This window comes from Sturnira hondurensis, unplaced genomic scaffold (genome assembly GCF_014824575.4).
Source record: "Sturnira hondurensis isolate 20B ecotype Veracruz unplaced genomic scaffold, ASM1482457v3 Scaffold0017436, whole genome shotgun sequence".
NCBI lineage: Eukaryota > Metazoa > Chordata > Mammalia > Chiroptera > Phyllostomidae > Sturnira > Sturnira hondurensis.
In genome coordinates this window covers 2,379,278-2,401,897 of record NW_028090067.1, presented here as the reverse complement: position 1 = coordinate 2,401,897, position 22,620 = coordinate 2,379,278, and the positions used below count along the sequence as shown (strand labels likewise).

At 46.1% G+C, this 22,620-nt stretch overlaps 2 protein-coding genes across 8 annotated transcripts; both read right to left on the bottom strand.

Moving 5' to 3' along the window:
* Positions 1 to 271: 271 nt before the first annotated feature.
* On the bottom strand, positions 272 to 8,402 carry ACRBP (acrosin binding protein). 2 transcript variants are annotated; one of them, XM_037067882.1, is made up of 10 exons: positions 8,220 to 8,402; positions 7,683 to 7,901; positions 7,417 to 7,511; positions 6,825 to 6,942; positions 5,682 to 6,189; positions 5,090 to 5,222; positions 2,724 to 2,903; positions 2,430 to 2,597; positions 1,192 to 1,275; positions 272 to 614 (listed from the first exon to the last, which is right to left on the bottom strand). In XM_037067882.1, exons 1-10 carry the CDS (start codon positions 8,260 to 8,262, stop codon positions 492 to 494), a joined length of 1,671 nt encoding a protein of 556 aa, XP_036923777.1. In that variant the 5' UTR covers positions 8,263 to 8,402; the 3' UTR covers positions 272 to 491. The 2 variants fall into 2 exon arrangements, with proteins under 2 accessions (XP_036923777.1, XP_036923778.1); XM_037067883.1 differs by having other exon boundaries at positions 5,682 to 6,177; positions 8,220 to 8,400.
* Positions 8,403 to 13,348: 4,946 nt separating this feature from the next.
* ING4 (inhibitor of growth family member 4) lies at positions 13,349 to 21,385 on the bottom strand. 6 transcript variants are annotated; one of them, XM_037067887.1, is made up of 8 exons: positions 21,286 to 21,385; positions 17,242 to 17,313; positions 15,385 to 15,551; positions 15,093 to 15,207; positions 14,825 to 14,933; positions 14,420 to 14,567; positions 14,079 to 14,140; positions 13,349 to 13,960 (listed from the first exon to the last, which is right to left on the bottom strand). In XM_037067887.1, exons 1-8 carry the CDS (start codon positions 21,320 to 21,322, stop codon positions 13,921 to 13,923), a joined length of 750 nt encoding a protein of 249 aa, XP_036923782.1. In that variant the 5' UTR covers positions 21,323 to 21,385; the 3' UTR covers positions 13,349 to 13,920. The 6 variants fall into 6 exon arrangements, with proteins under 6 accessions (XP_036923782.1, XP_036923783.1, XP_036923784.1 ...); XM_037067888.1 differs by having other exon boundaries at positions 14,825 to 14,930; XM_037067889.1 differs by having other exon boundaries at positions 15,102 to 15,207.
* Between the last annotated feature and the right edge of the window lie 1,235 nt (positions 21,386 to 22,620).

Genomic DNA, 22,620 nt, shown 5'->3' with positions numbered 1-22,620 from the left:
CCTCAGAGGTGAAGACACATACACCCTCCTGGCCCACAGGACCCCTCGGCCCCAGCTGAGTCCTTCTTCAGTCCAAGTCCCTGGTCCCTGATCTCTTAGGGTTTCTTCTCTCAGCAGATGGTTGCTTGCCTGACAATTTCATTCCCATGAAATCATCTCACCTGCAGATGGATCCATAAGCCCTGGGGTGCAGGAAGGGTGGAGAGTCGATTCCCATGGGGCACTGCGGCAGTGCTGAGGATGGGATCATAACCAAAATAGGTCACACAGGTTGAAAATAAACACTTTATGTAAAGACATTCTTTAAAGAGGGTGGAGTTCCCATAGCAGACCTCTGCGGGACTGCTGACCCAACCCAAGGAAACCATAAGTAGGGACCAGGTAAGAGACCCAAAAGGGGCAGCCTGGAGGCAAACTGATGACAAATGGGGTCTAAAAGTAATGGAAAATGGGGACGGGTCAGGTAGGGTGGAGACAGGACAAACTCCAGCTCATCCGGCTTGGCCTAGAGTCAAGGTGCTAAACTCCTGGCTCCATCGAAGCACGAGCTCCTCGCTTTTGGCTGGAGACAAGACGCTGTAACTCTCGTTCTGCAGACATCTCATCCGGGACACCTACACCGGGATTGGGCACACACAGTCCGAGTTACAGAGCAAGGAGCCAGAGGCGGGGAGGTGGGGGGATGTCAGAAGTCCCACAAGAACCAGAGACTGGGAGGCATGGGCACAGGGCAGCAGAGGGAAGGAGGAAACAGATGTGGGTTTTTCAAGCTGCAAGAGAAACCAAGTAGCCCAACCCCCTCCTTTCAGAAATCCAGAGGCTGAGCCTGGGGGAGGAAGTGACTTTTACCAGACTTCTCGGTGAGTAAGAGCAGGGAGGCAACACTGCAGCCTCAACCTCCAATTCCCAATCCAGCTGGGGTTCTTCCTGGGGTGCCCTCAAGGGCCCTGCCTCTCATCTGCAGCATCGCTGTCCTCAACCCCCTCTGGCAGGGTGGGGGACTGGGGGGCCGCTCACTCTAAGACTGCCCGAGTGGAGGAGAGTGAGTGCTCTGAGGGAGGCCTCTGCTCTGAGAGGCAAACATCCCTGCTGTTTGGAACAGGGGCGGTGGTGGGGCCCAGAAAGGACACCCAACCAAGGTGACTGATGGAGGGGCTGATGGGAAGAGGAGGGGCATGGTGAGGGGCTCACCTTCTTTTCCCGGTTTCTCATCAGACACTGTTGGCTTTTGAAGGCACAGTAGTTCGGGTACTGCACATAGTCTGTGTCACAAATCTAAACCAGGAGCCAGGGATGGGCAGGGAGGGAGATATTAGTGCCCAAGGTGGCAGAACCAGGGGCAGGGGTGTGGCCCTTGAGAACCAGACCTTCCACTGCTGGGTACCCTCCCCCCCAAGGAAAAAGCCTTTGTCCCCTCTGCCTTTCCTGTCCCACCCTCAGTCAGGAAGAAGCAAGGAGCCAGAGAATAGGAAATGGCTGTCCTGCTATTCAGCTTGCTGGAAAAGTGGCTGAGGAATGGGGAGTGGGGCAGGGGGGCACTAAGGGTGCAGAACTGGGCCTTCATGCCCTGGTCCACCTTGGGGAGCCTTCTAGTGACGGGTAAGTGAGAGGGAGGGTAGAATGTGTGGCCTTGGGTGAATCACTTCCCACGGTGGAACTTGTCTCCCATCTATAAATTCAGGGGAACAGCAGAGGTGATTTCTGAGACCCCTTCCAGATCTAGGGGCCCAGAGATAAGACCTGGGCAGGGGGCCCTCCGCTCAGTGTCCAGCCCTTTCTTAGCTCCCCTACTTTTCTTTGTCTTGATTTTCCCTGTTAAACCACAGACAGGAGGGGACTGGCACTTAGGTACAACAGGTAGTTCCACAGAGGAGGTGACTTTGGAGAGAGGGGTAACAATGATGCCCCTGAGCAGGGAAAGCACCAGAAGAGTCAGGGAAGGAAAACGTCAGACTGAGGTAGGGAAGTACTGGATGGCGGGGAGAGGGGTGGCCTCTCAGGCATCACTGAGTCATTTGTTATAGAGATAAGTATAACTTTGGCCTACAGTGAGAAGTGACCTGCCCAGTCTACAGCCACACCACCTTGAGCACACCCAACCTCCTCTGAGAAGTGACCTGGCCAAAGTCCCTTGGAAATAACTGGCCAAGCTGGGACCAGAACCACCTCTGTCTCTTGCAACCCAGTCCTGTGCTCCCCTACCTTTTCTAGTTCCTACTTCTTTGACAATACAATCCCGCTCTACTGTGTGTGTGTGTGTCGGGGGTGGGGGGGTGGTCTATTGGAGACAGGCAGCAGGTTCAGTGAGGACTGGTTCTCAGAAGCTATAGGCCCAAGCCCCCTTCCACATCCTAGGGTTGCCTGGAGTAAGTAACTGGAAGAAACTAGAGTGAGTGAGGTGGGGCTGAGCTTTGGGGAAAGGCTCTGACCTTGGTGGGGAAATCCCCATCCTGGAAGCTAAGGAACTCAGTCTGGAGCCAGCCAGTGACTCGATGATCATCACAGCCTTTTGTGGCTAGCCGGGCACACCAGAAGTCCATGCGGAGCCCACCGTAAAAATCCAGCCCATAATAGCGTCCCGCTTTTATAGTCCCCACCTGTGGCACAGTGGACAGGGGAGAAGTGTGCGTCTCTGCTTCCCCTGTAGGCCTCCCTTCCAGATGCCCAGATCGGCCTAGAGCCTGAGGCCTCCCCCACTGCAGGCTGCCCAGCTAGCTAGGTACCTGAATGCCAATGGACATGCTCTGCGATGAGAGGAAAAGGCTCAGGAAGGGTGTTTTGTGGGAGCTGTCACAGTGCTGCCGCTGCAGGTTACCCTCTGACTGGCACTGCTCCAGCTTCAGGGAGCAGAAGTCACAGAGGGGACACAGAGGTACATGGTACCGTCCAAGGCTGTCACAGACCTAGGACAGGAGTGTAGTTAAGGAGCTGAGGCTGAGACCTGTCCCACTCCTCAGCCCTCCAGAGCTGCCTTTGCATTCAGGCTCTTCCAAAGACTTCTCTGGCTTTTCTCCCTGCCCCTTCCCCAAGGTTCCACAAGGACCTCATCTCAGCTTTCTCTTTCTTCACCCTCTTCCTGGACGATTTATCTACTCCCAGGTCATCAACGTTTCTGCAGGTGACACCGGGTCTTTATCATCGGTTCTGATCTCTTTCCCAAACTCCGAATCCTCAGTTGTCAAGTGCCTGACAGATATCCATCATGGGACCCAGTGACCTACAACCACCTCTAACTTAGACTATTTGACTAGGTCCTAACTTTCTCTCTCCCCTGCTGATGATAATGCTAACATTTACAAAGACTTGATACAAGGCTAAGAACCATGGCTATAAATGCTACATCTCATTTAGTCCTCATAGGAGCCCTACACCAGCTCCTATGTAGCTCCCCAAATATCTCCATTTAGTTGACAGAGAACAAGCTCAGTGAGGCTAAGTTGCTCAAAACCAAATGTCTTAATAGATGGTGGAGCTGGGATTAGATTCAGTTCTTCCAACTTCAAACCCTATACGTCACCTGAGCACCTAGGTTCAAAGCCTCCAAGTTCCTGGATGACGTCCTCCTGGCCAGACTCTCCGCCCTGACCGAGCTCCCTCAGCCTTCTCAGGAGGGTCTGCAGTCACTCCCACCCCCCTCCTGCTGCACCTATGAGCATGGCACACTGCAGTGCACAGAATCTCCCACGTCACCTGGGTTGCTCATACAACAGCGCCTAAGGGAGGCACTGCCACGTCCCTGTTCAACAGTGGTTACTAAATTCCTTTTCCTCCCAAATTAAATACAAATGCTTCAGACTGCCATTTGTGATGTTTCACATTATGACCCTTACTATCTGTTTGACTCTCTCTCTTGCTTTGCTCCAGGCAAAATGAACTCCTTACTGTTCCCTTAACCAAGCCCTAAACTCTGGTGGGCTCCCCATGACTCCCAAACTTCCTACTCTTAAAAACCTCCCTTTGACACCTACCATACCCCTTTGGTGATGCCACGGCATTACTGTCCACCCCTTGTGGACCGTAGGCCCTTTAAGGGCAGGAGCAATATGCTCATTCTTGGTCCCTCATAAAATCTCTTCCTTGCCTCACAGCCTTTGCACATACTATTCCTTCTAGCAGGAAACTTCTACTAAGTCCCTTCTTTTGCTTGGTTAACTTCTCCTCTCTCCTAAGAGGTTCTCCAAGTTTGTCTAAGCATTCTCTGATCCTCCAGAACAGACAGCTGTCCCCTTCTACTCTCTCTGCACTTTGTACTTATCATCGCAGCGTTTATCCTGTTGCACAGGTCTGCCTGTTTCTGCATCCATCTCTCCCACTGAGCTTCAAGAGCTCCAAGATGATTCAATCTATCATACTCATTGCTAATATCTCAAATACCAGGTTCAGAATTGCTGGTTTTTGAACAAATGGGTGAATGGATAGCATACCAACTCTTGCTAAACTTGTATTATTTGAAAACCTAAAGGATATTTTCCTTGGAATAGGATTTGCTGGGTACTGAGGACACACTGAAACTGGAGTATCTCTACAGATCCCTGGAACAGGAGAGCTGCATCTCAGGTCCAAGCATTGAAGATGGTGAACTGGATCAGGAGGTGAGTCAAGCCTAACAACTCAGAGATCTGAGAAATGAATTCAGGATTGAATGGATTCCAGACTAGCCTTGAGCCTTCCTCCTTCAAGGTGAGCTGGAGATGTCCTTTTTTCCTTTTTACAATTTTATTTATTTATTTTTAGAGGGAGGGGAAGAGAGGGAGACAAACATCAATGTGAGAGAAACATCGATCAGCTGCCTCTTACATGCCCCCAACTGGGGACCTGGCCTGAAACCCAGGCATGTGTCCTGATTGGGAATCAAACCTGCAACCTTTCAGTTTGCAGGCCAGCACTCAATCCACTGAGCTGCACCAGCCAGGGCATGGAGACGTCCTTCTAAAGAAGGGATTCCCTCTCAGGTGAAGAGAGCATGTCGACCAATGCCTCATGCTTTCTGTACCCTGCCCATGCCCCACCCCCAAGGCCTAGTAGTGCAGCACCAGGCCCAGGGGGTGCTCAGTGAGCATGTATCCATTAAAGAGCATAGTGGGCCTACCTTCCTCCCGAAGCCAAGGGTTTCATCCTCCAAGTGCCGCCAGGCCTTGGCTGTGGGGGTCATGATGCAGATGTTCTCCACAATGGAGTAGCACATCACCAGTAAGGCTTCCACATGGGGCAGCTGCAAGAGGCTACAAGGAGACACCCCTGGTTGGTGCGGATGGGCCAGAAGGCTGGGGCAGAAATACTCATCCATTCTCTTCCCCTCCTCTCACACACATTCAGCATACTGGATGGGGGCCTTAGAGACCTCTGGACCAACTGCTTCCTTTAAAAAATGAGGAACGGAGGTCCAGAAAAGGGGAAGTAATTTCCTCAAAGTTGCAATGCTCATTAAAGCCAGAGACAAGACCAGAACCCAAGCCTGGTAGCTCCAGGTACAGGGCTCATTTCAGTATGTCATATAGGAAATGGGCAGGACTTAAATCCCTGATGGCCACAGAACAGGTGAGGCAGGCAGTTGCTAGGAGCACATGAAGCCCACTCAGGTCAGAGTGGGTCTGCAGGCCAAAGTTGGGAAGTGGGCTTCTCGTTCCCAGAGAAGGCAGCAGGAAGGGCAGGGCCAGTAGGGGAGTCAGAACTTCCTGTACCTGCCAGCACTTTGGCTTTTCCAAGCAGAGTCATCATCATACATATCACTCATTTCTTCCATTTCCAAGGGAGACCGAATGAGCTCCTGGATGTTCTCCATCATCATAGGCGTAGACTTAGCCTCCCGCACCCGGGCAGTGAAGGAGAAAGGGTTGGAAAATAAAGAATCGGCCTGGAGCTTTGGCTCTGAGTCTGTCTGCAGCCGAGACATAGCCCTCAGTCCCTCCTCGGATCCCTGTCCTTCCTTCTCCTTCTCCTCTTCCTCTTCCTCTTCTTCCTCTGCCTCCTCTTCCTCCTCCTCTTCTTCTTCCTCTTGCTCCTGCCCTTCCTCCTGTTTATGCCCTTGTTTTTGCTCTGCTTTGTGCTCCTTCCCTTGATCCTGCTTGTGTTCGGACCCTTGCTCCGGGCCTCCCAGGGACATGGAGGCTTGCAGCAGCTCCTCCACGTTGTTGTTGAGCAGCTCGGGCCAGGGCTGGAACGCCTGCCGTTCTGTGGCTGCAGCAGGGTCTGGGGAGGCACCGAGAAAGAGAAGAAAAGGGACAGTTAACTTTCTGAACTATGAGTGTCTTTGTTCACAGAGGGACACACGTAAAAGCTCCAAGGAGAAAGAAAACAGCCTAAATCATAATTATTCACACATTCAAGTATAGAAGACACAGAGAGGAATACAAATATCAAAATAGTATTACCATGGCAATTGTGGTCCTGGGGGAAGGACCAGGTCTTTCCACCTCCCTTTCAAGCGCTCCTCTTCCCTAACCACCACCTCAAATACCACCTGTTGTTCCTCTCACTTAGAAAACAGCATGTACTCTGAACAGCTGGCAACTAATCCTTTCTAGACTGAAAATGTTATCTTACAGTAGTCCCAGAAAACTTCCAAACACAGGAATGTTTAGGGGAGCTATAAAAAAATGAATTCAGACATCTAAGTCATGCCAGAAAATATTCTGGGACAGGAAGGTTCTAACTTGCATTCCTAAAAAACAGGCCCTCCCTTACCTAAAAGGAGCTGAGTGTCCACACCTCTCACCCTCGCTCAACATTCTTCCCATTTCTCTACCACTGATTCCTTAAACCCTGGGCTCTGAGATTTATGAAAGGAGTTGCTGGTAGTCTCCCAGGTGCTGGGAGGGTCTCACCTGTGATGTGGGATGACACGGGGGAGATCATCGTGCTGGGCGGGGCTTCAGTGGAAGAGTCTATCTCCTTGACAGTGTTAGGTGAGAGAATTGGGACTGGCTGGGAGCATCGGACCCTCTGCAAGAAGAGAAGAAATGTGGGGATGCCTTTCCTGAAGGGTGAACTTTTACTTCAATTTATGCTTTTCCAGCATGCCTCCTCTCTCACAGTTCCTGGGCAGGGCGAGGTGATGTGGTCCCTGGTGAAACTCTCTAGCCCTGAGAAAGGATTCTTGCAAGATAAAACTCTGGGTCTTGGCCACAACCCTGCCTTCAGTCTTTAGCGTTTGATTTGAATGAAAGCACTGACAGAAGACAGGGAAGGGCTTATCTCTTGGCCCCTTCCCTCCTCTTCTTGCAGGAACAGAAGTGTTCTGATAGTCCGAATGCCCAAGGTGAGGCTGTATGCATACACAACCCGAGTACATAACTGGCAAAGTGGCATGGAGGGAGGACCTAAGGATGCTCCTCCTGGAGCCCTTCCTTGGCTCCTTACAGCCACTGCCTCTGCCTTTGTCCTGAGACACCAGATTCACGTTTTCCTGGGCCTCACCTTTGCATAGTAGATGTGGTTGGAGCAACGGTACTGAGTAAACTGACAGAAGGACTCAAACCAGGAGGCATAGGGGAGGTCGGAGCAAACAGCGCCTGAGAAGGGACAGGGGTGGAGAAGGTGAACACCCAAGGGGAGCTCCCTCCCAGGGGGATACTGGGAGCATTGGGTCTGGAGAGTGGAAAGTATGGGTGCAGCCTAAGGGGCCAGCCATACCCTTCCCGTCTCCAGTGAGTACAAAGCTGCCCCGCTAGGTGGGCCCTCACCATCCGGCACCAAGCCGTGATTCTCATATTGGTCCAGCTGGACAAGGGTGGGGTTCCGGCAGCCGTGGGTTGCACGGAGACGGCAGGTGGTCTCTGCTTTCCAGGTAGGGGTCAGTAGTTCAAAGAAGTGTTCATATTCGGTGGTGGAGAGAGGGCTGCCAGGAGTGGAGGTCAAAGCTGAATCCTGGGCTGGGGCAGCCGACGAAGGCAAGAGCAGCACTGCGGGCGGGGAACAGACAGATGGCGGGGCCGAGCTCCAAAACCGCCTCCCGGCGCCCGGGACCGGCCCAGACTGGCCAGCGGGGCCTCGTGTAGATCAGGCACGAGGGTGTTGGCCGGTGGGGACGCCAGGGACAGAGACGAAGGCGAGCCTAAAGGAGGTCCGGGAGGGGTTCAAGTCCGAAGCCAGGGATCACGCCCGTCATGGCCACCCCGAGAAACCTTTCCGAAACGGTAGGGGGCGGTTTCGCGAGGTGGAGGACCCAGCCGGGGCGGGGTGGGGGCGGCGGGGACACCGAGCAGGTGGGAATCTCTCACCCTTCAGGAGTGAGAGAAGGAAGCCAGCAGCTAGCTTCCTCATGGCCCCAGACGGTCCGCCGCGTTGCCCGGACCAGAGCGGCTTCCAACGGGCCGAGCCAGAGAGAGCGGGCGGGTGCGGGCGACCTCCGAGGACCAGAGGGACCAAGGACGTCACAGGGAGCGGGGCGGGGCCTCGGAAACTGACGCGGGGGTCCTCGCGGCCAGGTGCAGCTTGATGGTGGTAGCATTGACCTGTTCTTTTTTTTTTGTAAGTACAAAAACCAAATATTTACAAGGTATCTACTAATTATGAATGCTTGGCATTTTCTTTTAGGTATCAGATATATCAGTGAATAAAAGAGACCCCAAAGGAGTGAACTTAAATGTCTCCAGGAACATTAAAAAAGGATCACGTTCTCCTCCATGTTCCTATACATTTTATTTTCACTTGTATTGCAGTACTACCAACATATTATTGCACTTTTTTGTTTACACGTTGTCTTTCCTTCCTGGACTGTGGGATTTGGGATGGCAGGGGTGACGGATCTTACTATTCAGACACATGGCTGGCATTCAGTAAATGGCAGTGAGATGAACAAATGAAGCTGGACAGCCTGTTGAGTTCTAATGTCTTAGAGAGATTGTGCTTATCTTGGTCTTGGGGGAAACTAGGTTTTATATATTTTCTCAAATATCTTTTAAAATTTTTATTGAATTTATTGGGTTGACATTGGCTAATAAAATTATATAGGCCTTACCTCAGACAAAGGTTTAATCTCCAAAATATACAAAGAACTCACACGACTTCACTCTAAGAAGACAACTAACCCAATTAAAAAATGGGGAAAGGACTTGAACGACTCTTCTCCAAGGAGGACATACAGAGGATCCAGAGACACATGAAGAGATGCTCAATATCGCTAGCTATCAGAGAGATGCGAATTAAAACTACAATGAGATACCACTTTATACCGGTGAGAATGGCTATCATAAACAAAGCAATAAACAACAAATGTTGGAGGGGGTGTGGGGAAAAGGGGACTCTGGTCCACTGTTGGTGGGATTGCAGACTGGTACAACCATTATGGAAAACAGTATGGAATTTTCTCAGAAAACTAAAATTGGACCTGCCTTTTGACCCAGCAATTCCACTGCTAGGATTGTATCCTAAGAACCCTAAAACACCAATCCCAAAGAACATATGCACCCCAATGTTCATAGCAGCACAAGTTACAATAGCTAAGAGTTGGAAGCAACCTAGGTGCCCATCAGTAAATGAATGGATCAAAAAACTATGGTACATATACACAATGGAATTTTATGCTGCAGAAAGAAAGGAGCTTCTATCTTTTGCAACATCATGGATGGAACTGGAAAGCATTATGCTGAGTGAAATAAGCCAGGTGTTGAAGGACAAATACCATATGATCTCACCTTTAACAGGAAGCTAAACAACAAAACAATGAAGCAAGCAAAATATAACCAAAGACACTGAAATAGAGAACAAGCTGTCAGTGACCAGAGGGGAGGGAATTTCAGGGGAAATAGGGGAGGGATTTAGAGGAACATATATAAAGGATACATGGACAACAACTGAGAAGGGTGGAAATGGGAGGGGGAGCACGGAGGGGGGTGGAATGGGATGGGAGTAATAGACAGAAAACTGTACTTGAAAAATAATTACATAAAAAATTGGGAAAAAGTATATAGGCTTCAAGTGTACAAGTATATATCATCTGTATATTGTACGGTGTGTTTACCTTTCCACCCCCATTTATCTACCCTTTACCCTCTTCTAGCCCCCACCCAACTTTCCCTGTTGTGTTCACATACTGTTTCAATGAGCTTTTTCCTTAATCCCTTCACTTTTTTCACCATCCTCCTCTCTTCTGTCAGCTGTAAGTCTGTTCTCTGTTCTATGAGTCTGTCTCTGTTTTGTTCACTAGATTCCACATGTGAGTGAAATCATATCATACTTATCTTTCTCTCATAGGCTTATTTCATTTAGCATAACACTCTTCAGGCCCATCCATGCCGTTTCAAAAGGTAATATTTCCTTCTTCTTCTTCTTCTTCTTCTTTTTTTTTTTTTTTTGGCCCAGTAGTATTCCATTGTTTAAATGTACCAAATCTTTTTTATCCACTCATGTACTGATGGGCACTTGGGCTGCTTCCAAATCTTGGCTATTGCAAATAACACTGCAACGGATATGGGGGTGCATATATCCTTTCAAATTAGTGTTTTGGTTTTTTTCAGATATTCCAAGAAGTGGAATCACTGGGTCATAAGGAAGTTCCATTTTTAATTTTTTGAGGAAAGCCCATACTGCTCTCCACAGAGGCTGCAGCAATCTGCATTCCCAACAGCAGTGTACAAAGATTCCTTTTTCTCCATAAACACTTATTGTTTGTTAATTTATTGAGGACAGCCATTCTGACAGGTGTGAGGTGATATCTCATGTTGTTTTAATTTTTCATTTTTCTGGTGATTAGTGACATTGAGTATCTTTTCATGTTTATTGGCCATCTGTATGGTTTTTTTTTTGGAGAAGTGTCTCTTCAGGTCCTTTGCCCATTTTTTAATTGGGTTAGGATATTTTGAGGTGTTGAGTTGTATAAATACTTTATAAACTTTGGATATTAACCCCTTATCAAATGTATCATTGACAAATATGTTCTCCCATTCAGTGAGTTGTCTTTTCATTTTGTTGATGGTTTCCTTTTCTGTGCAAAAAAGATTTTAGTTTGATATAGTCCCATTTGTTTATTTTTTTGTTTCCCTTGTCTGAGGAGAAAAAATATTGCTACATGATGTGTGTGAGATTTTACTGGCTATGTTTTCTTCTAGAATTTGTATGGTTTTGAGTTTTACATTTAAGTCTTTAATCCATTTTGAGTTTATTCTTCTGCATGGTGTAAGAAGGTGGTCAGTCTTGTTTCTTTTTTTTTTTTTGCATGTATCTGTTTAATTTTCCCAACACCATTTACTGAAGACTGTACCCCATTGTATGTTCTTGCCTCCTTTGTCAAATATTGATTGACCATAAAAGCATGGGTTTATTTCTGGGTTCTCTATTTTCTATTGATCTATATGTCTCTTTTATGCCAGTACTATGATTGATAGTTTGATATCTGTTGCTATTCAGGGTCCTTTTTTGGCTCCATGTAAATTTGGAATATTTTTTAAAAGATTTTACTTATTTATTTTTAGAGAAAGGGAAGGAGAAAGAGAGGGAGAGAAACATCAATGTGACTCCATTACCTCTCACACGTCCCCAACTGAGGCCCTGGCCAGCAACCCAGGCATGTACGCTGACTGAGAATTGAACCCTTTGGTTTGCAGTCTGGCACTCAGTCTACTGAGCCATGCCAGCCAGGGCTGGAATATTCATTCTAGTTCTGTGAAATGTCACTGGTATGTTGATAGGAATTACATTGAATTGATAGATTACTTTGGGTAGTATGGACATTTTAATGTTAATTGCTCCTATCCATGAAAACAATATATGCTTCCACTTACTTGTATCTTCTTCAATTTTTTCAGTCTTATAATTTTCAAGTATAGGTCTTTTACGTCTTCAGTTAAATTTATTCCCAGATATTTTGTGTTTTTTTGGTGCAACTGTAAACGAGATTGTTTTCTTAGTTTCCCTAATAGTTCATTATTCATGTATAAAAATGCAACCCATTTGTGGATATTTATGTTGTATCCTACTACTTTACTGAATTCACTTATCAGTTCTAGTAGTTTTGGTAGGATCTTTAGGGTTCTCTATATACAGAGAGACTCATATGGAAATGAGTTCTCTATATAGAGACTCATTTCCAGTTTGGGTGCCTTTTACTTCTTGTGTGATCGCTGTGGCTAGGACTTCCAGTACTGTGTTGAATAAGGATGATGGAAGCAGACATCCTCATCTTGTTCCTGGTCTTAAGGGAAACTCAGTTAGCTTTTGTCCATTATTATGCTGGCTATGGGTTTATCATGTTGCTGAGTTTTTAATCATAAATAGGTGCTGGCGTATCAAATGCTTTTTCTGCATCTATTAATATCACGTGATTACCCTTCATTTCATGTGACGTATGTCAATTAATTTGCAGATACTGTACCAAGTTTGCATCCCCAAAATAAATCCCACTTGATCATGGTGTGTGATCTTTTTACTGTATTGCTGGATCCGGTTTGCTAATATTTTGTTGAAATTTTTTGCATCTATGTTCGTCAGGGATATTGGCCTATGATTTTCCTACTTTGTAGTGTCTTTATCTGGTTTAGGAATTAGAATAATGTTGGCCTCATAAAACAAGCTTGGGAGTCCTGCCTCCTCTTTAGTTTTTTGGAATAGTTTGCGAATTACAGGTGTTAGTTCTTTGAATGTTTGGTAAAATTCATCTGTGAAGCCACCCAGTCCATGACTTTTGTTGGAAGCTTTTGATTACCTTCGATGGAGTAGGCTATGTATTATTTTCTATGTGCATCACCTTACTTCTTTTCCAAGGGAATCCCATATTGGATATTATTATTATCCCTATTTTGCAGATGAGGAAACTGGCTTTGAAGAAACCAACTGCCCAAAAGGCAGTGAGGCCTAGATGTGAGTATAGGCAGGACTCTGGGGCGAGTGACAGACACGGAATATACAAAACAAAGTCAGGGGCTACCTAGGTAGGAACCGGAGAGGAATTGTCCCAGTAAGAAATGAGCCAAAAGGGAAACGACCAGGGGAGTTCAGGTGTAAACACGGCTCAGTCTAGGAAAGTGGTTTCCCAGTGGGAGTGAGCAAGACAATGCACAGGTGTAGGGTTTTTCTGGTTTGTGTTTAAATAAGAAATCAAGCTAACATTTACTATAATAGTACATGTATAAAACACAAATATGTATTTATTGGAAATTAAGTGGAAGATGTTTTATGGAGAAAAGATGTACAATTTAAAAAGTTCTGGAAACCCTTGGTCTGAGGCACGCCAACCCCACCAGCCAGTTTTGTCCTTCCTAAATGGAGAAGCTGGAGTTCTGGTGCACGTCTGGTTCCATGTCTTGTCTTACTTTTGACATGTCATCCTCCCACCTCTTATCGAACCCAAAGGATGGGGAAAAAATGCTAAGCACATGTACTAAAATGGTGTCTCTATAAAAACACAGCAGGCCAACAGGTATAGCTTTTATTCACCTACCCAAGTCCTTTTACACGTGGCTTATCTGCGTTCCACCTTGACCTCTCTTCCATTCACAAGGCCAGGGCGAATCCTCTTGGCACAGAGGAAGGGGAGCCCCCTCCATGGGAAAAGCAGGAATAGAACAATGAAAGTTTGTTACACCATAGCCCCACCACAGGGTGGAGGGAATTAGGAGGGTTGGGGGAGTGCCCCCATGCTACTGCCCCAGTCCTTAAATACAAAGCAAGGGGAATAAAGAGGACCATCCCTTGGAAATACAGCACCAACCTCAGCATGGAGGCAAAAGGACAGTGGGTAAGACCACTTCCTTCCGAAGGGGGTGGGCCAAATGAGAGCACTACCCTTAGTGGCTGCGGCACCCCTCCCTGCGGGATTTGGGTGCAGCCTCAGCACCAGGAGTGGACACAAGGCAGGAGAAGGGATGACAACACTGCACCATTCACTTCTCCCTGAAACCCCTCGCCCCAGCACCGGCTTTCCTCTCCCCACTAGCCCAGGTCAGGAGATGTGGAAGAAACTGTGTTAGAATATGAGGCCCTTATCTATTTCTTCTTCCGTTCTTGGGAGCAGCGTGGGCAAAACCTAAAAAGAAATAAACAACTTGATAGAGCAGAGAAGAGAGAAAGTGAGTGATAGGGAGAATGCCCTCTGCCATTCAGTGTAGGGGCAGTCCAGCTCCTACCACAGCTCTCTCACTCACCATTTCCCCCGAGGCTTGGTTGTCAGCCCCACACAGGCAAAGTGGAACCACTCGATGGAACACTAGAAAAGATGGAAGAAGCAGAAGTGAGACCAGGGTGGGGCAGAGGAAAGAAAAGAATCACCCCCACCCCCACCCAAGATTCCTTAGGAGTATTCTTTTATCCCAGCCCTTTGGAGAATTCTTTGAGGCCCCAAGGCCAAACAGCTCCAGTCACCTTCCTCCTACTCTGAAGTCCCACTATTCAACCATCACCCCCTCCCCGCATCTCATTTCTACTTCGTCTCATTTTCTACTTCATGTCCTCAGAACCCAGCACCCTTAGTTAAAATGATTCTCACATCAGGGTTGTCACAGCCAATCATTTCTCCATAGGAAACCTGGTGACAAAGGCAATAGGTGGGTTCGTTGGGATCCACAGGCATATCCAACACATCAGAGGGGTGGACACTGCCAAAGGTCACTGAGGGCATCCCATACTCAGGACTTCTGTGTACCAAGAGGAAGAGAAAGTGTCATCTGCAGAAAAGGAAGCTAGAACTTGAGACTCTTGGAGGTGGTTGAAGGAGATCTTGGTGGGGCAAATGATCTGGGGCTTCTCTTCTCTGTCCAGCAGGTACCAAGATGGTAAGGAGAGGAAATATGGCACAGAAGACAGAGAAAGTGGCAAGGGGCAGTGTGGGTGGGAGTGGGGCCATGGGAGAGAAGAGTGTGTCATCTGGCAAAGTGCTCCCTGACACACTCACGTGCGCACAAGTTTTAACTTCTTCTGAGCAGCCTTGGGGGCTTCTTCATCTGAGTTTTTCCCTTTAGAACGAGCACGGGCAGCTTTTTTCTCCTTCTGAGTCCGGCCTTCTAGGAATGAGGGGGAAAGCCCAAAGGCAGGGAGAAAGACAGGTTAAGTCCTCCTGCTTCCCCCCCTTTCCAACCTGGTGCCCCTCCCTCACAGCTGAAGAGCCGGCTTCTTCTCCTGGATTCCTCAACCCGCTTCTCACAGCCCACCCTCCTCCTCACTCTTTTTGCCTTTGCTGGAAGAGCTGTCATAGTCACTGGACTCGATTTGTTTCTCCTTCAAATCAGCCTCAAAACGGGCCAGGTCTGTGTCCAGCCTCCGAATGTGTTTGTCCACCTGGGTGGAAAGGAAGAAGGGAGAGGTACAAGGTTAGTGCCAGTAAAAGAAAGATTGGTTAAGTGAGATTCTATAGATCTCCCAGACCCAAAACAGATCCCAACACAGCTGAAGGAGGGGTCTAGGACCCTGAGGAATAGATGGGAGGTAGGTGGGGAGCCATGAACAGGGCCATACCATCTCATAGGTCTGCATGGCAAGCTGCACCTTGTCATCACCAAATTCCTTGCACTTGCCATAGGCTTCCTGGATCTGTTTGAGAAGGGCCAATTTTTCCTCCGAGCTCAGGTTGCGGGCGCTACTCATATACTCAGTGGCCAACTTGTCAATTTCAGCCTTCAGGTCTACAACAGAGAGAGGCCTGGTCACAATGGCCCCTGAGTGGCTAGGTGATATATGTTTCTTCCTCTTGTTGCTTGGACCTTTTCCATCGACCATGACAACCTCTGAACTAAAACGTACTGAATGTTCATAGGTATTGTGCCATGTACTCAAGTAATACATAATATTTGTTTTAAAGTTTCCTTCAGGTGCTGAAAACGTGGCTATCAGAGTTGCAACTTAAATTATTGAAACATAATGATAGATCCTTTGCACACTGCACTAATACAAAGTATGATTTTGTGCTGTCTAAAGATGCTTCTTTGCAGGGCTTGCTGCTGCTTCTTGAATGATGAATTTTGTTTCAAAATCACCTGGTTTCTTGTGGCAAAAACATCCCACAGCAGCTCTGAGTGTGTAAACAAGGCTGGGTCATCCACTGCTGCTGGCTCTGCATCTGTAACTCATCATTTAAAATGAGACAAAGTAACTCTTCAACTTACTGCCCACCCTATTTTGCTTATTATCTGCAATTTGCTGGTAACTTCCTGCACTTTTTTCTGTTTGCTATCTTATATATAGCTCCAAACATTTTAATATTGGAAGGCTGGCAATGTCCCAAGATACTCAGACTACAGATGTCTACTGCCTAGTACTTAGTAGGGATCATAAAACACATCGACAGAAAGAGACAGAAGCATGACTGTATCACAGTGCAGTGACAGGTGACAGGAAGGACTGTGAGCACACTATGCTTACGTTCCACTTCTTCAAGGCCCTTGAAGGAAGCTGGAAAAGCAGGTAGTTTGATTAACTCCAACTGGCCTTTCTGTGCATAAACTCGAGTTGGAACTGTATTACAAAGAAAGCAAGCTGGTTCTCAGAATTCAGCACACAGTTCTCAATGGCCTACGTCCAGGGTTTTAGGTGATCTCCTTTTCAAGAGTAAACTTATCCAGAGTAACTTAAATCACAATTTTAGGTATTCCATTACCATCTTACTACAGTCTTGAGCATGGTTGTATAAGGATGGAAGGTAGGACCTACATATCCTTCAGCAGGTATGGGGGATAGCTCCAACAGACATCTCTGACTTTGAAGAGACCAACCTGACCATTGCAGTGCAGCCTCAGGCTCCAAGTGAATGCCTCAATGCAGCCAAACTTGTTCAACTTCCAAGGAAGGCCACAGATGGTATCTAGTGCTGCTGTAAGGCTGAAGAGTACAGTGTAGAGATCCTGATGTTAATTGCTGCTTTTCCTTCTTTTTTCCTAAGAACTTCTCATACAGCAAAGTTCCTGTCTACCAGCGTGAGGTGCAGTCTAAAGCCATGCTGAATTTGGTGACAGTAGCATTAACAATCCAGTGTAGGGTTAATCCAGAGAAGAATTCTAGCCTTCCTACAAATATATTGAACATGGAGAACAGACATGACTCTGATGCTGACTTTGGTTCGTTGAATTCTTGAGGAAGATATACAGAACATAGCATCTCTGAATTCTTGAGGTACTGTTGCCATACTCCATTTATTATGGAAAGATGATAGTGAAATGCAGATCATCACTACTTTCCTTTTAAGAAATGCAAGAGAGTGAAAAAGAGAAAGAAGCCAAAGTTCTCCAGATCAGATCAGATGATACAGTAACACCAAACGGAAAAAGAAATGACCACAGACACCCAATATACACATGGGACTCCTTATTCTGTACATACCCTCTGTTCTTTGGTCCAGGTCCCTCATGAGCTGAAAGTTTCTCTGCAGTTCAAAGGGGAGGTTTTCAATACCTAGGGAGAAGAGGAGTAACTGAGACCAACTGGACTTCATAGGCCTTGCAGCTGCTTTTCAAGTGCAGGTCCTAAATGGGTCGCAAACTTCCCTCCTTTGAACCGCTGGATGCATCTGGAACAGCAATCATTCCTTCCTCAGAAGTGCCAGTGTCTGCTTCTCTTCACAACTAGCCTCTCTATCTCTGCACAGCTTCCCCACCTTGCCCCCTTCAGAAACTTTACCAATCAGCTCTTCCCTTCCCTTTATAGTCAATCTCTGCCTCTAAGCCCCTTGCTCTCGACTTACAAATACCCTCCTGGTATCCTTCACCACTCATCGCATATAAACTTCTAATCTGCACTCCATATAGCAGCCAGAATGTTTTTTAAAAAATGCAAATCTGGCCCTGGTCAGGTGGCTCAGTTGGTTGGAGCACTGTCCAATACACCAACAGGTCCTGGGTCTGATCCAGTCAGGGCACATAGCTAGGTTGCAGGTTTGATCCCCAGTCAGGGTGCGTATGGAAACAACCACTCGATGTTTCTCTCACATCGATGTTTCTTTCTCTCTCCCTTAAATCAATAAACATAATCCTCAGGTGAGGATTTTAAAATAAAAAAAGTAAAACATATCACTATCCTGCTTATCACCCTCCAGTAACCTATAGCACTATTTCTCATGTTGTCCTGCACTTTCTGGCCCTTGCTTACCTCACAGTAGCCTTAATGCACGTCAGTCTCCCTTTGTGCTGTCTGCTCTGATTACACTGGCCTTCTCTGAGCATCTGGAACTTGAGAGCAATCTTCCTGCTACTTGGCTTTCCACATGCTGCTCTCTGTGCCGAGAATGCACCACCTGGTCTTCCTCATCCCACCGCCAACACACCTCTTGGCCTACTAAATTCCAGTGTATTCTTCAACGTTTAACTCAACCCTGATTTCTCCAGACTCCAATAAGTGCCCTGGAGTTTGCTGTCAAATTGTTCTATCTCTACGCTTCTTTGCACTTATCCAACTATAATTAAATAATTGTGTAATTAGTAACAGTATTTTTGGTATGTCTCCCCAGCCTTCCAGAAGGGTGGGGCATGCCTGTCTTCTGTTCTGTTTCTCTAGTGTTCAAAACTATGATTTGCATACAAGGATCTTCAATAAATACTTGAACAAATGCATGAATACATAAGTCTCTCCCATTAAAAAAAACCCTTCTTGCCCTGGCTGGTGTAGCTTAGTGGATTAAGTGCGGGCCTGCGAACCACACGATCGTGGTTCGATTCCCAGTCAGGGCACATGCCTGGGTTGCAGGCCAGTTCCCAGCAGGGGACTCACGAGAAGCAACCATACATTGATATTTCTCTCCTTCTCTTCCTCTCTAAAAAAAATAAATAAAATATTTTTAAAAAACCTTCTTTGCATGACTACACTTCAAATTTTAAAATGCTTCCACTGCTTTAACCTATAACCTCAGATCTGCTACCACCGGTTTATTCAGATCACCTTGTCACCAATGATTTATCAAAGCAAATTATCTTATCAGTCCTATCCTAAAACATAAGTCTCACTGTCTAGCTGGAGACATCGTCTCTCCTTTGAGTAACTTTCTTCCCTTTGGATTCTGAATCACTTACTGGTAGTTCCCACATTAACATTTCCATAGTCTGTCCCTTCAATGTGAATGTTTTCTTGAGATTATTCTTTAACCTTCTCATTTTCTCACTTGTTTTCTCTGAATGATCTCGATCTCATTCATTCTCATGGATAAAATTACCACTTCTTTTTTTAAAAGATTTTATTTATTTATTTTTAGAGAGAGGGGAAGGGAAGGAGAAAGACAGGGAGAGAAACATCAATGAATGGCTCCCTCTTGTGCATCCCCCACTGGGGAACTGGCCGGCAACCCAGGCACGTGCCCTGACCAGGAACCGAACCAGTGACCCCTTGATTCACAGGCCTGTGTGCAATCCACTGAGCCACACCAGCCAGGGCACAATTACCATTTCTATCCTTAAGTTTAAGTTGAATTAAAGATATTTCTGTTACTCCTGAATTTCTTATCTTGTTGATGACATACTGTCTACCTCACTTCCCAAGCAGGGAATCAAGAAATCACCTTGGACCCTTCCTTCTGTCTCAACCCTTTAGTCAGTCAGTCAGTTCTGTCATATTTAACTCTCAAAAATTTCTGTCATTCCCTGAGATAAGGTCCTCATCTCTGAGCTGGACTGTTACCACTAACTGATCTATTTCAAAGGTTATCATGCTCCAATTTATCACCCATCAGTCATTTTCCTTTACAAAAATCATCCTATTTAAAAAATGTGTTGGTTCCTCACTAAAGTTCAAGCTTCTTAGCTTGGCTTTGAAAGACCTTGCACTGCCCTGGCTGGTGTAGCTCAGTGGATTGAGCACGGGCCTGTGAACCACATGATTGCAGTTTGATTCCCAGTCAGGGCACATGCCTGGGTTGCAGGCCAGTTCCCAGCAGCGGAAACACAAGAGGCAACCATACATTGATATTTCTCTCCTTCTCTCCTTCCCTTCCCCTCTAAAGGTAAATAAATTGTTTAAAAAATCTGAAAAAAAAAAGACCTTGCACTGCCCTGGCTGATTGATGCAGCTCAGCAGATTGAGCATCACCTTGCAAACTGAGAGGTCACCAGTTTGATCACTGGTCAAGGCACATTCCTGGATTTCAGGCCAGGTCCCTAGTTGGGGGTATGTGAGAGGCAACTGATCAATGTTTCTCTCCCTCTCTTTCTCCCTCCCTTTGTTTCTCTTCAAAAATAAATACATAAAGTCTTTAAAAAAAAGAAATCAGCAATCTATAATCAAATAAAATTTAAAAAAAGACCTTGCACTGTCTAGGTCCAGCCTCTTCCTCTCTCTCTCATTCCCATTCATCAAATACCCTGACCTTACTTTTCCCCTGAGGTTGCCCCGAACCCATCATAATACTTTTTTCATGCCTTCCCCAGCCTGCAATTCCCTCTTTCCACACTGGCAAACACTCAACCTTCAAAACTCTATTCAAACATCACATCCTCTGTAAAGCTTTACCTACATCCCCAGGTAATTAGCTTCTGTATCTCCAGTGTTACCAATTGTCCTTTTAAGCTATTTTTAGTATTTCACTTGTCACATTGTTTTATATTTATTAGCAAAATCTGTTGCAATCCTACTAGACTGAGCACTTGAGTCCAAGGGCTATGTCTTATTTTTTGTTTTTATATCCTTATCTACCATTGTGTCTGACACATAGCAGACCCTCAATAAATGAATGAGTGAATGAATGAATGACTCCCAACACTAAGACTAATGTCAGCACATAGGGTGACAGGCTTTGTGAAGGGCTGGGTTATGTAAAGAGGCATAAACAAAACAAAACACCAGCTTTACATCTGAAGGGAACCGGATCATTACTGCAAGAAGAGAAGCGTTCCAAGTCATGATTTGACAGTGGTTACTTAAAAGCCCCCATCATTACAAGAAGCCGCTTCTGAGAAAGAATAAGCAGAGAAGCTGCGAGATCTCTCTGAAGCTGCTCCAAATGGCAGTGAGGGATATACTAAAATGACCGATTCGGAATGATTTTTGAGAGGGAAAAACTATATATATATTAATTACCTAGTTATATATATATTTACATATATATACATACACACACATATAAAGATGGAGATCTTTACTATATATATAGTAAAGATATAGATATAGATATAGATATGTATATGGGGATGCCCATCAAGCCCTTCAAGCAACATCTCTGAGCCCCATCGCGCAGCCCCTCCCTCATCTACCCCTAAAAGCGAGGCTTCATCCTGCTGCCCCGCCCCCTCTTTTTTCATACCCTCCAATATTATCTTCCCCGGAACCTCTTCAAAATTGTAACCTTCCAACCACCGGGACTTCGGAGCCATAGATCTCTTCAGCCTCGACCCCCACCCACCACCATTCTGTGACCCCTGACCCCCTCCTCCAGCCTGCTCTTACTGTCCAGATAATGTTCCAAATACATCCCCGCAGCCATCTTGAAGCAAAACAAAGCAACTTCCGATCCGCCCCGGAAGTGGCTGAAACGCGACAGATGCTGAAGCTATTATTCTTGGGTTACGGCTTTTCTGCCCTTAAGATGAGAACTTCCGCCCTCAGTAAATTTTTCACCGGGACACATCCGCCAATGATGTTGACCCTTATCCTTTTGCGGAAGTGTCCACGACCGTCCGTAGAGATGCCTTGAAGCGAGTTGACCCCACTTCCGCCCTTACTGAGACCCCATACGCAATCCACAGCGGCAGTCATGATGTCAGTGGAGGTCGCCATTTTGCATTCTCTATCAAACTTTTTTCCCCTCCAAAACGGGAATGTGCGGTAATGATGTTAAAAATCCTTAACAAAACCTGACTCTTGGATTGTAGCCCATAAATATCCCTTTTCAGCAACTGAGGAATCTTTCTTTTGCCGAATATAAATATGTCTAGAGTTGATCCCAGCTGAATTAAGACTTTATGTAAGGTAGCTAGTTTCTTAAGGAAGTTGGGGAGGCAAACTTAGTGTTGTAAGATTTAAACCATCGGCATTTCTGTTCACTCACACGAACACCAAAGCCCCAGGATTATTTTTTTAACATGGAAATAGTGGATTGTTTATCATCTTTGCTTATAAATATAAATTTGTAATCTTCACAGTAAGTATAATTCTACACACCTTTTGTCAGCATTCTTATCCTTTTACATTCAATATATTCTTGCATAAAATGACACTGTACTTCTGTCCATCCCCTCATGTTTTTGTCTCCCTTTTTATTAGAGTTTATGTATGACGTAAACTAGCACCAGGACGTGTAACTGAAGTTGCCACAACTCTGCCAGTTAGATGCTCACTGTCCCCCTCCTCAGCTACAGTACCATAGAAACTATGCTTTTCACCAGGATGGATACCATTGAGTGCATGACAGACTGCCGTCATATTGGTAAAACAACGCAAAGCTCATAACCTAACCATGGTGTAAGGCAGTGTTTTGGAGAGCATTGTCACTCATAACACACATTCTTGATACAGGTTTTCAAACACGTAATTTAGAACAAATATGTGAAATACAATGCGAAACCCCACGTATACTGAGCAAGCGTTAAGATAATAGAACCTAAGCTTCAACTCTAAAGTGCCATGTCCCTTGGTAAGTAATTTAAGCTCTACGCCTATTTCATATAAAATGAGAACAGTACCTACTTCACAGGGTTGTTGATGAGTCGAGCGTACCATTTTATTTATTTTTATTTTTTAAAATATATATTTTAAAAATACTTATCTCTAGAGGGGAAGGGA